Source organism: Pseudonaja textilis, chromosome 11, assembly GCF_049901715.1.
Source record: "Pseudonaja textilis isolate UNSWEBS1 chromosome 11, rPseTex1.2, whole genome shotgun sequence".
Classification (NCBI taxonomy): Eukaryota; Metazoa; Chordata; class Lepidosauria; order Squamata; family Elapidae; genus Pseudonaja; species Pseudonaja textilis.
Window position 1 is genome coordinate 12,308,411 of NC_142000.1, and position 13,345 is coordinate 12,321,755.

The 13,345-nt window shown below is 42.6% G+C and overlaps 1 protein-coding gene across 1 annotated transcript; it reads left to right on the plus strand.

The window, feature by feature from the left end:
* Positions 1 to 1,428: 1,428 nt before the first annotated feature.
* On the plus strand, positions 1,429 to 7,970 carry CTRL (chymotrypsin like). The gene is made up of 6 exons (XM_026718982.2): positions 1,429 to 1,522; positions 3,063 to 3,142; positions 3,966 to 4,047; positions 5,572 to 5,752; positions 5,889 to 6,022; positions 7,756 to 7,970. Exons 1-6 carry the CDS (start codon positions 1,478 to 1,480, stop codon positions 7,915 to 7,917), a joined length of 684 nt encoding a protein of 227 aa, XP_026574767.2. The 5' UTR covers positions 1,429 to 1,477; the 3' UTR covers positions 7,918 to 7,970.
* Positions 7,971 to 13,345: the final 5,375 nt, after the last annotated feature.

Here is a 13,345-nt window from a genome sequence, read left to right on the forward strand (position 1 = left end):
GCTTTCTCCAGTCTACTTCCTTTTCGAGGATTCTTGCCTATGGCCCAATTCCTAGAAGGTTGAGTAAGATGTTTTGATGTCAGCAGTTTTGCAGAATGGAGCTACATCACAGGCAACAATGCACGGTCTTCCCAGAAAGGGCCCCAGTTCGAGTCTCTGGACTTCCTGGAGAAAGGGTGTTAGGAGATGTTAAGGAGACTACCAGGAAAGGCTTTAGCAATGGTTGGGTGGAAAAGAAGGCAAAGGTGGTGATTGGGCTAAGTCTGAAAACTCTACAAATGGCCAACAAGGAGCTTTTGGCTTTGCTGTTCAGCTTGAAAGAAAGAAAAAAAACCGTTATGGGAAACAGGTGTAGTTTGCACACGCTGGGGCACTGTTGGTGAAACGTTCTTGAAAAGACACCTGCCCGATGCAACCAAGGCTAAATTTAATCTGCTCCTCCTATCATCAATCCAAGGATGTGGGGAGTGGAAGTCAGCCGCACCTGGCAAAGCGCCACAGGTCATAGAAATAAAAACCTAGCAGCACCCAGGACCTAAAACTCCAGGGAGTAGCAACCAAAATGACTTTTCTGTGGGCGTCTCTCACTTACCTAGTGCTCCTTGATGTTGCCTGTGGTGAGTAAAGTATGGGTTGCCTTTCTAGGTTGGTTGGTTGCTTCCTATGCTTTCATCACGGCTGATGGAACATGCATGAGGGGGGGGGGGTAATGCTTAAGTTCATTGCTTGCAACATGTTACACACAGGTGCACAACGCACGTTGCCTAATTCACAGGCCTGCTTGCTTGAAAGTCCTCTCTTGCAAAAAAAAAAAAAAAAAAGAACAGGCTGGGAAAGGAAGAATGCTTCCAGCTACCACTCTGTGGGGTTTCGGTACCCTTCTTTAAAGAGGAACTGTGAATGATGCCCATGAGGCATGCAGGTAGTTTTCTGGCAGTTCAAACAGCTTGCCATCACCTTCTTTGGGTTGCTTTTCCTAATGCCAGCAGTGCCTTTTTCCAAAAAAAAATCACTCTATTATAAAATGCCAGGTGCAGACAAAGGAGGACACGATTAACCGTATAGGGAGCAACATTGCGGACAGTTTGTTTAGACTGAAATGGACATTCACGCAGAGTTAAATCAAGTTTGCTTTGGCCCTACTTTGTCCTGCAAATGTTCAGAATGGGGGCCCTGCCTCACGTACTACTCAAGGGCCAATTGTGGCTTTCTCAACCTGAAAAATGAAAAGGCCCCTATTCTGTAGCCTAATGCGTAACAAGCAACCAGCGGCGTGTAGCTTCTGGTTTCTCTGAGCTTGTCAAAGCGAATGAACAAATCTGAACAATCCTCCACAACCTTGGAGGATCCTCACAGAAGGCTACTCAGTCCAGATCTGAGATACTTACCAGATTGACCCTCTCTTTGCCTTTTCATATGCGATGGGATCCCAGCCATTAAGCCCAATGTGAAAAATACAGAGAGAATTATCAACGGGATGGATGCCAATCGTGGTTCTTGGCCCTGGCAAGTCTCACTACAGGTGAGTACATCACTAGTAGATCAATAGTATGGAGGACAAGCACTATGTAAGGACATCTCTTGCGATCACTGGTAGGTCAGTAGTGTGGGGGAGAAGTACTATTCTCCTTCTATCCAAGATGCTGAACTGCACTTTAGGCACAGCAGGCAAACTAAAACTGCCCGAGGACCCTGGAATGGAAGAAGATAGAGGATGAACACCGAGTTGTTGTCGGGTTGAATTGAGTCAATATGTGGGCACAATTAAAGGACATTTTTTATGATAGAAGGTAGAATGGCATGGTGGCCTAATGGTGAAGACAGTTGCCTCACATTCATAAGGTTGAGAGTTCGGCCCTAGGCAGTGGTATATGTTTCACTCCTAAGGCACAAAGAAAAAAAAAAATGTGCTGTGAATTCCTGTGTAGGTGTCAGGAAGGGCATCTGGCCAGTAAATGCTCAATTCCATCCAGTCCCCCCTGACTCTACCTTAGATTAAGGGATTACAGGGTCATAAAAAGAGAGTTTATGTTAGAAGGTGCTATGATAGTATAGCAAGGGCAGTCTTGGAGCCTCTTTAGAAGAGCAGAATGTGGAGTCAAACTATAATTCAGTCACTCCGTATGGTTGTCAGATTCTATATTCCTTCAGTAAAGGTTGTGTTATAATTCACTAGTTTTGCAATGTTAGATAGTCATTTTTAGAGAGTCCAGATAACCACTAGCCCCTTCCTTAAATGGGTATTTTCCTCACAATGATCCTTGAAGTGGGAAAAAGATGTCACAACTCTACTAATCCGAGTTTAAACTCTGGATGGTTTTAGTAAATCTGTTACTCGTAAAAATAGGCTGCCCCAGAATAAATGACTAAAATTTTGTTCTTGTTAATAACACAGTATTCCTACCTGGTAGAGAGTTTTATATATATATATATATATATATATATATATATATATATATATATATATATATATATATATATATATATATATATATATATATATATATATATATATTTAAATGTGGAAATCTCATTTTTGCTGAGCTTCAGAACATATGCAGGTGCTTCTATGCATCTCCCATTTCCTGAAGCTCCTAAAAATGATGTTTTAAAATATAAACTGATTTTTCAAAAATAAAATCAAACTTACCTTTCTCTGTTATGCAAACTTAAAAAGAAAATTAACTATTTGTGTGCAACTTTTAGTATTGTATATTCTTTCTGGTAGAAGAGTGTGTTTGGATTTTTTAAAGACAGATTTATTTAGAGTTTATTTGCTGCTACTTTTGCATCCAAAGTGAGAAGAAGGCTCAAATTAAGTGCCAGTTGGACCTGGCTTTAGAATTCACTCATATCCATACTTGAGATTCATTCCAGTTGGAAAAGGTGAACTACAGGTGTTGTTTTTTTCCTGTTCTGTTTAGTTCAGTCCTCAAAAAAATGAAAGGGGGGAGCAAGGAAGGAAAAAATTAGGAGTGTAAATTTGCCCAACAACCTGTTTTCTGGATGCATTTTTTCCTTGGTGCATTCCAAATCTGTGCTATTTTCATTTTTTGTTCTAGACTAACTCACGTTTCCATATATGTGGTGGTTCCCTGATTAATGAGAATTGGGTTGTTACAGCTGCTCACTGCAATGTGAAGTAAGTACATCCTTTCCATGTTCTTGTTATATTGATCCCCGTCCTAGAGGCACCATCTTACCAGTTTCTTCCTTATTTGGAATCATCAGAGGCTGAGAATTAAAAATCCCCAAGTTTAAAAGTTGCTAAGGTTGGACAACTTTTGTCTGCTCTAAGACTGTATCCCTCCCATAAAGATGAAAGAGAATTCTAGCCTTTGACCTGTCCATCAAAAGGTCTTATCTGATTTAACCACCGCTTTGCCCATCTGCCTCTCCAAACTATTCTATCCCTTTCTGAACTACTGAATCACCAAAACGATCCGAGATTCAAGAATTTGAATCTCAATTAGAGGCTCTATCTATTTACGAGAGCCTATCTGCTACGAGTAGAGGAGTGGAGAACTCTTCTTGTGAAATATTTCTGGACTTTCTCAACTGTGTTAATATCAGATACGTAATGCATGTTCCAGACTGATGAGCTGTCTTCGAGTATTGGTCTAGCAAATGTTTTGTATGCTCTGGTTATTCTGTTGTGTTCTGTTCTGTTCTAATTCCATTCCTATTCCATTCCATTCCCATTTCCATTCCATTTTCTCCTATTTCATTCCATTCCCTTCTATTCTCATTTTCCATTCTATTCATTTCTATTTCTGTTCCATTTCTACACTCCTCTACTCTTATTTCTGTTCTATTTTCTATCCTACCCTACCCTGTTTTTTCCATCCCCAGCACCAAGGGATTGCTTTACAGTATCTCAATGTTCAGTTTAGCTGCATGTATGCATCGGAGACAAAAAGGTCACGATAGCATGTTAGACAAGAGTTGTGTTTTTATTTCTCCAGACCGGGAGTACATTTTGCTTTCGTTGGACTGCATAACAGACTTGATAATGCTGCGCCAGTCCAGTGGCGATCCATAATCAAGGTGAGTGGCTCATTTGGGACTATGTCATACAAGGAAAGCACATTTAGGCATCAAGGATAGAAGATCACGTGATCCTCATCTTTACTTTTTTTTTGGGGGGGGTGTCCCAACCTCCCAATCAGCATGTAATCCTATGTGGTTTGTAATGGAAACCATTTAAAATGATTTATTGATGCTCATCCCACAACAGACAGTTGTGGATGTCCTGACAAACAGTTATGCTAATCCATGGTTTGTTGGCCTAATTGGTTCACTCTACATTAAGTTATAAAAGCTGGTTGGCAAATGATGGTGGTTGGCTTTGCTAAGTCAAAGTAAGCATTGATGTAACGTGGTCCAGGATAATGGCTCTTGACTTTCCTTCCTTACCTTCATTATGACATAACTTATTTCAGTCTAGTATTGTCTCTTTCAATATCTGCAGACCCATATTTATTTTAATCGTGTATTTCCTTCCTATTACAACACAGAATATAGAATAACAGGGTTGGGACTTTGGAGGTTTTCTAGTCTACCCCTCCCCGCACTCAAGCAGGACAGCCTATTTGGACCACTGGCTGTCTCTATTCTTAAGAATTCCAGTGATGAAGCACACCCAATTTCTGGAGGCATGTCAGTCCACTGACTCATTGTTCTCAGGGAAGGATTTAATTCTAAGTTGGATCTCTCTTTGATAAGCTTCCATACTTCTCGCCCTGCCTTCTGAGGCCAGGCGAGTATGTCAACCCCTTGTTCCCTGTGACTGGTCCTCAAGTTACCAGAAGAATGCTATCATGCCACACCTTGCCCTTCTCTTAGTCAGAGTAGACATACCTAGTTCCTACTCAGCGTCTGTTTTAGCCTCCAAACCATTGTCTTTGTTGCTCTTCTCTGGACTCTTTCTAGAGTTTTAGCATCTTAAACATTTGTTCCAGCTATCGTTGTATTAAGACAGCAGCTACACTAAATTTTCTCCAGCTTAAGTTTTCTAAATGTACTAGACCAGGGGTCTCCAACCTTGGTGACTTTAAGCCTGGTAGACTTCAATTCCCAGAATTCTGCAGCCAGCAAAGCTGGCTGGGGGATTCTGGGAAGCCAAGTCCACTAGGCTTAAAGTCACCGAGGTTGGAGATGCCTGCGCTAGACTATAATTCTCAACGCTCTGATGATATTGGGTATGATGGAAGATGCAGTCCAGTAAATCTGGGGTACCCTAAGTTGGCAAAACTTCAAACTCTTTCCCTGCTCTTATTTTCTTTTTACTTATTTATTTTCCTTTAGAGATTCTTAACGAAGGACAAGATAGCACTCATACAAAAATGTGATTTTTAGATTGAGATCTAAAGGCAATATAGAGAATTCTACCTGGTGTTTCCATTCAGAAATGCCAACAGCTATCAGTTTTGCATTGCTGATCATCTTGGTTTTCGAATGGAAAAAAACTCTCAAGGGCCTAACAGGGAGCGATGGACTTCTGAGATCTTAAATCAAGCAGAGACTACAATCTTTTAAGATTTCTCCTCCCGCTCCTGATTTTTTTTCCAGGTCATCACTCGTCCTGACTGGGACTCCTACAATCTAAATAACGACGTCGCCCTATTGAAGCTGTCTAGTCCAGTGCAGCTGAATGCCTACATTTCTCCGGTCCGCCTGGCTTCTCCCACGGAAGTTTTACCCCAAGGTTCCAAGTGTGTCACAACCGGTTGGGGACGGAACAATCTGAATTGTAAGTGGGCTGAGAAAAGCCAAATCAAAGAGCGAAGACACCAGCCTGCCTTCTTCTTTAATTCAACCTGACAATTCCAACTGGGTTGCTTTCCTCCGCACTGATATTTCTTTTTCCCTTTCTTTCTTTTTGCCAGCACAACAATCCGCAGTCATATTACAGCAAGTCGTTCTTCCTTTGGTGCCGGTAGACGTGTGCCAGCAAAAACTTCCCAAACCGATCACCAGTTCTATGTTATGTGCGGGTGGAGCTGGTGCCACATCCTGCCATGTAAGGTTCTCTGTAAAAAAGATAGGATCAGGGGAGCTATTCTGCCTTATGATTCACTTGCTGAATATAAAGACAGAGGGAATAACTCTATACATTCGGCCACATCTGTAATCCTGATTGGTCACTAAATTGACTCTTGTTGGGTTGGGGGAGGCTCCCTCACTCTTGCCTGAACACACAGCCTCGTGGTAGCAGCTACCCCCTGCTTCTACTTCTATGGGATGAAATATGGAATAGAAAATTACTATCATTTTACACTGCAATTTCAACTATGCAAAGAATTGGGCATTAGATGCATCTCGACATAACTGTGAGTCACCTTGAGGATACCTAATATAATCCAATAAAAGAAAAACTTTGTATGGAAGGATTTGTAGAGTTATTCTTATCTGTCTTTATAGTCAGCAAGTGAATCATAAGACAGAATAGTAAAGTGATCATAATCTTTCTATTCCATATTTCATCCCATAGTAATAGAGGCAGGGGTTAGCTACTACCATGAGGCTGTGTGTTCAGGCAAGAGAGAGGGAGCCTCCCCCAACCCAACAAGGGTCAATTTAGTGACCAATCAGGATTACAGATGTGGCCACATGACATGAACTACATTTCCCAGGATACCTTAACTACATTTACCATGATGCATTCCCTTAAGGGGACAACTCTCAAATCCTAACTAACTATCCCAAATCCCATTAACTCTATACTGTCTGGACAGTACAGGAGCATATTCAACTGTGAGAGGGAGGTTCTTTGATCCAGCCCTGGATTCAGCTTGGTAGAGAAATGCACTCAGTAATATTCTTCAGGTTTTTCATACCTTTGGCCCTACTGGAGGAGCAGAGGTGGAATTCAGCCGGTTCTGACCAGTTCTGGAGAACCGGTAGTGGAAATTTTGAGTAGTTTGGAGAACCAGCAAATACCACCTCTGACTGCTCCTGCCCCCATTTATTCTCTGCCTCCCACTGAGTCCCATCTGAGTGGCTGGGTCTCCTTTGGTTGCCCTGCACAGGAGAACGGAGCTGGAAAGCAGGTTAGTGGAGTGGGGAAGGAATGGGGATTTTGCAGTATCCTTCTCCTGCCACGCCCACCAAGCCACGCCCACAGAACCGGGAGAAAAAAATGTTTGAATCCCACCACTGTGGAGGAGGTCTTAAGAGTTCCATTTACTCAAAGGATATCCAAGTGCCAATCATGATCTGAAAAGTTTCAAATGGCTTTTTAAGGTCAAATTCATCTCCTTTGGGTTGAGGTCAACTCCTGGTGGCATCAAGGACATGACTCTGTGGTCTTCTTGGCAGCCAAACAAAAATGGTTGACCACTGCTGCCTTCTTCCAGGACACTATTTCAGTTTTCCAGGGTAGTTTGCAATCTTTGATTTCTCTAGAAGACTCTTATTCGAATACAAATTGGGCTGCCTATGGAGATTCTCAGTCATCCAGGCCATGGCTGCACCAGAGGTGCTTTTTCAAAAGGCAGCTGGGACTTTCCTTGTTTTTTTTCCTTCAAGGCCTTTCTCTTCTCATCCAAGAAGCTTCTTCGCTTCTGATTGAAGGACTGAAGAAGCTTCTTGGGTGAGAAACAAAAGGCCTTCAAGGATAAACAAAGGAAGTCCAGTCGCCTTTTGAAAAAAAGCACCTTTGGTACAAATTGGGCTCCTCCTTGGTTAATTTTTTCTGACCCTAGGCTTAAAAAAAAGAGAGTTTTCTTAAAAGCACTTGCATTTTCCTTTTAGGGCGATTCTGGTGGTCCTCTGGTATGCCAGAAAGGCTCCAGCTGGACTCTGGTTGGCATCGTCTCCTGGGGAAGCCCCAACTGTAACGTCTGGACTCCTGCTGTCTACGCCCGCGTCTCCAAATTCCGCAACTGGATTGACCAAACAGTAGCTAGAAATTGATGACACCCATGGGAAACACAAGACCAACGCTGTCACTGGGATTCCGCCCACCCTCCCCCATGGAAAAAAACACATCCGTTTTCATTTCAAAGAAAAAAAATCTTCCTCCAATGATCATCTGTCATAATAAAATGAAATAAATTACAGGTAATCCTTGAGTTACAACCGTTCACTTAGCAACTGTTCAAAGTTATAACATAACACACACACCCCAACAAAGTACTTACGACAGTCCCGAGGTTGCGAATGTTGGCCCCCACACAGTGGTCGTTCACCCTTATGAACGACCACAGAGGCAATGCAACATTCCCCCTGCCTGTTCTGACCAAGGCTTCTGAGACTGTAATTACACACATGCTTATTTTAAAAACAAGTCTTGTTTCAGTCCCTTGAGATAAGCACCCACCTTTCTTTCCTGTGAAGTGCTGCCAATAACAAAAATGTCAAATGAACTAGAAAGAAAACCAACCGAAGTACAAAGACCTTCAAGAGTGAATCTGAACCGAACGACTTTGCTTCCTGCAAAGTTTTTGTCATCTTGGACTGTCCTTTATACCTTATGGGAGGGGCAATCACCTCCCAGCCTTACTCTCGAGTTGGTCCTTTTATTTCAGCTGCTTTCGCCTTCTAGCAGCTCTGCGCATTTGCACACTGGGAACAGGCTCCCCTGGGTCCTCTGCCTCGCTGCTGCCAGACTCCAAAAGCTCTGGAGGCAGCACCCCACTCCCAGATGATCCTGGCCCCATCTCTGCATTGGATGCAGGACCCTCATCTGAATCCTCTCCAGACTCCCAGGCTGGTCCCCGTTCTTCCCCACTGTCCGATTCCGCTGTCGTCTGCACAGACTGCCGGTGAACCACAACACTGCCTATTCCATTCTCCCTGGGCCTGTGGATACACCTTGTGAAGGTTTAGTGAGCTGTCTCCTCTCCAGCCTCTCTGCCGCAATTTCTTTCCCTGTTCTTGGCACTCCAAAAGCAGAGCGGTGAGAGCAGGATGTTCACATCCTGCTTAACAACAGTCTCTGACTTCTGAAATGGTGGGCAGCTTCTGTGAGTCTCCCCCGCCCCTCAAAAGCTTCCAGTCTTGCTAACGGGACGCTTTGGGGCGGTGAAGTCGCGTTGCTTTGAAGCGTCCCATCAGCTTGCAAACACTTTGGCCACCGAGACTGGAAGCTTCCGGGGGCTGTGATCTCACACAACTTTAGGCACCCATTCTCTGCAAAAGCGGAGAAGCCGAGCAGGGCGCCCTTGTCCCCTCTCTCCCTCTGCTCTCACTGCTGTGCTTTTGGAGCGCCTGGGAGTAGGCAAAGAAACCGCAGCAGACAGGGCGGAGACAGTTCACAAGATCTTTGCAGATGCGGCAAGAAGACGGGCGGGGAAAGCAACTGTGGGGAGCATAAGGTATCTCAGTGGGTCAAGGGAGGACTTGGGTGGTCTCAAGCAAGTGGTCTATTCCATCCCTAGCCCTCCACCCCACCCAGTGGCCTTCCCTACCCTGAGATGCCTCATGTGCACTTAACAACCCAAGCATTCGATTAGCAAATGTGTGGGAAAAGGCAGTTTTCACATTCATTTTACGTGATTCATTCCAATGACTCCTCAGGTTACAAATGTAAGTGGCAGACTCCGTTACATTTGTAACTCGAGGACTACCAGTAGTAACTTTCTTCAAGAGTCCTTACCAGAATTCTGGAGCTAATTCCAGCTGTTTAATTTAAACTATTTTTTTTTAAAAAAAGATAGTCACGGTTTAGACTCTGACTGAAAATTTCCCATTGTGCTTTGACATCTCTAAGCTTTTGGTAAAATAGCTCCACATATAAGCTATTTTGTCCCTATTTTGTCATGCTTTAAGTATTTGACTGGACATCCAAACATTAATCCACTGCAAATATGGAAAACGGGAGACAATTTCAGAAGTGGTGTCCCATCTCACAGGATTTGATAAAACATACCTCAAAGTCTATTAAAATATAAATATAAGCCAGTAGCAGTTCCAGCCATTTCTCTTTCAAGGTTTGATAGATGGGGAAAATTACTGAATACAGGAGTGCGTATTATCTACAATCATTTTCAAACAATTGTTTTTATCCTCATCCATTAGAGTTCAGAAATGCAGGTCCTCACCTGAAAAAAAAAATCAACTGCATTTAATTAGAGCAGGGCCCCCCCAAACCTGGCAACTTTAAGACTTGTGGACTTCAACTCCCAGAATTCCTCAGCCAGCATAGTTTAGCTGTGGAATTCTGGGAGTTGAAGTCCACAAGTCTTAAAGTTGCCAAGTTTGGAGACCATGTATTACAACCATACCCCACCAGAACAAAAGCAACAACCCACCACTCTATGAGGATCAACATTTTACTGAATAAAAGGTTACAGTTCCAAAATTTAAAAACAGTCTGAATACACAAAATAAATAATTCCATACACTAATTTCAACATTACAGGTTAACTGTCATGCATCAAATCACCCTCTAAAAAAGTAGAGATTCCATTGTGTAAAAAATAAAAAAAAATTCCCAAAGGCACCAAAGACAACGATCACAGATATGAATACTTTGGGGGGGTAGGGAAGGAAGTGGAAATTGCTGACCTATGAAAAAGAGGTTATTTTTGACAAATTGGATGTTATAGCGATGGGAAGAAGAATCCATGAAGTCGGACGTAAGTTGCTCAATTCCTACCTTGGAGGACTTCCAGGGGATACTGTAATGCAGGGCTATCCAACCTTGACAACTTTTAAGATCTGTGGACTTCAACTTCCAGAATTCCATGCCGGCTGGGGAATTCTGGGAGTTGAAGTCTACAAACTTGCAGAGGTTGCACATCCCTGCTGTAGTGCCAAAAGTGACATTTTCATAGCAAGCCAGATATTGGCAGGAAGGCACAAAGAGATAGTTGGGGACTGCTGGAGTACGGAATATTTGGAAAGGATCTTCTCTCCCAACACGCACACACACACACACACAAACACAACCTCAATATTGTGCAGCTGCTAAGAGGCATGTTAAGACACGCTATCTGTACACAGAATTCCAGGACAGGCCTTGACTTTAATGGTCACAATCAAGACCTAAATTTCTGTGGATAAATGAGTTGTGCCTGGTTTCACACTCCTGGTTGCCGCAGTTGTTAAGCGAACCGCTACAATTGTTCAGTGGGTCCGTGAAGGGAATCCGGCTTTCCCCATTGATTTTGCTGATAGGAAGCCAGCTGAGGTCACAAATGGTGAGGCTGTGGGGACAGCGCAACGGCCATAAATACATGCCGGTTGCCAAGCACCTGGATTTTGATCACATGACCATGGGGATGCTGCAACTTCAGGGTGAAAAATGGTCACAGGTCATCCTTTTCAGAGGCTGTTCCAACTTCAAACGGCCACTAAACAAATAGTTGTGAGTCAAGGACTACTTGTAAGCACCAGTACCATGGACAGCTACTGTCCATCTAGGATTTCGGTGAATCTATAGGACTTCCTCCCTAAGATAAATGGTTTGGAAAAAGATGGTTTGCTGAACCAAACCAAGAAAAATTAAAAGCAGGGCAGCAACATATCTTTTTCTAACCCAGAGGTCTCCAAACACGGCAACTTTAAGACTTGTGGACTTCAACTCCCAGAATACTCCAGCCAGCTGGGAGTTGAAGTGCACAAGTCTTAAAGTTGCCAAGTTTGGGGACCCCTGCTCTACCCCATCCAAGGGAAAATCTCCTATTTTTTTGTATTATTTCTGCTTCCAAGACATCAGATGGAGCCCAGTCACCCAGTAGTTCAAAAATTGTCACTGAGATTTGTAATGTTTTTTCCTTTCCTTTGAACAAAGGAGTCCCTTGTGTTACATCAGACTTCCTTTGACACGCAGAGTTTCAAAAGCTATTTGTAACACAACACAGAAAAAAAGAGAACTACTCTGGACTTACTGTTATCATCAGCAAAGTGGTTCTTTGGACTGAACTCATTGTGAGTGCTAGGTTTCCAGGAATAATGACTTGAGTAGTTTAAATAAGGCACTAAACTGGCAAAATGGCATTTATATCCATCTTGAGATAAAGGCAACTTTTTGAAAGAATTGGCAAAATTAACCGGTGTGGATTTATGCATCTGATCCCAATTCCCAAATGTGTTTTCTTGAAGTTCTCCAGCTGCTGAATTCTATTTACAAAACCTCAGAAGAACATAAGACTACTTTACTTCCATCTCCACCCCCTTATTTGCTCATCAAAGCTGAAATATACACACATAACAATCCTGGTCATTTATGTGATAAACATTTAAAGGCCAGTCTAGGCATAATGGCAGACACAGAAGGACTGCTTAAAATGATCTCCTGTCATATCCTCTCCACCAGTCGTAGGAAATCCATGTTGGGCTAGTAAGCGGAGGATGATTGTGGTCCTCATTGGGAAGGGAATATCTTCCTGGAAATAATTTCATGAGAAATGCAGCTCTGACGGGCTAGTGAATCACTGTATGGTCACAGTAACATTTCCACATTTTAATTCTCTTCCACTGGAGAATAAAAGTCATTAAAAAGCCAGAAGGGTTAAAGCGCCATCTTGTGAACTCATTGGACACGTTGGGAAACACTGGAACTTGTGCTTCCTATGAAATGATGGGAAATGTTGAAACATGTGACTCATAGGAAATACAAAATTATCGGGACAAGATAAAGTGCAAGAGTTCCTGGATTAAAAAAAAAGGTAGGCAGTTTAAAGGTAGACAACAAGAATGCCTGATAAAAGCTAGATATCCTGACATTGTGGAATACGGAGATGCTTGGCTCCCGACAGCCTTCTTTTAATCTCTAGAAAAAAATCTTATGCTTCTTCCTACTTGGCAGTAATTCGATGACACCGCTTACTGCCAACCCTTGGGTATGCGTGGCTGTAGTCCAAAGAGCCCTTAGAAAGTGACAGGAAGAGACTGGCACTAAAAGGACCCACTGATGCTCAAATACAAGACATAAAATATATATATATATATTTCTGACAGCAAAATGAGGGCCAGAAGTGACTTCTAATGTATAGCACACTTAGGTCTTCAGAATGTAATCCCAACTTTGCATTCTTTCACCACGTCACAGATGGATTTCAAATTAATCGTGCTTTTTAACACAGTATTGCTAAGTTCCAGTATATTTACAACATTTAGTATTTCCAAGAGTGAGAAAAGGGGGCATTGGTACTGGGCACAACCTAATCTCAAGATCAGGATAATATTCAATGGTCGTTATGGCGTACGTATCATAAATCAACTTAGCAGCTAAACACCAACATGAATTGGAAGAAGCATGGATTTAACAGTTATGCTGCATCCAGGATAAACATAACTTTCCTGTCTTAGAAAGTATGGCATGCATTTTAAAAGCAGAAACTCTACTCTGTGAATGATTTGCTTATAATTACAGAAGGCCAGGAGGCCATCCGCC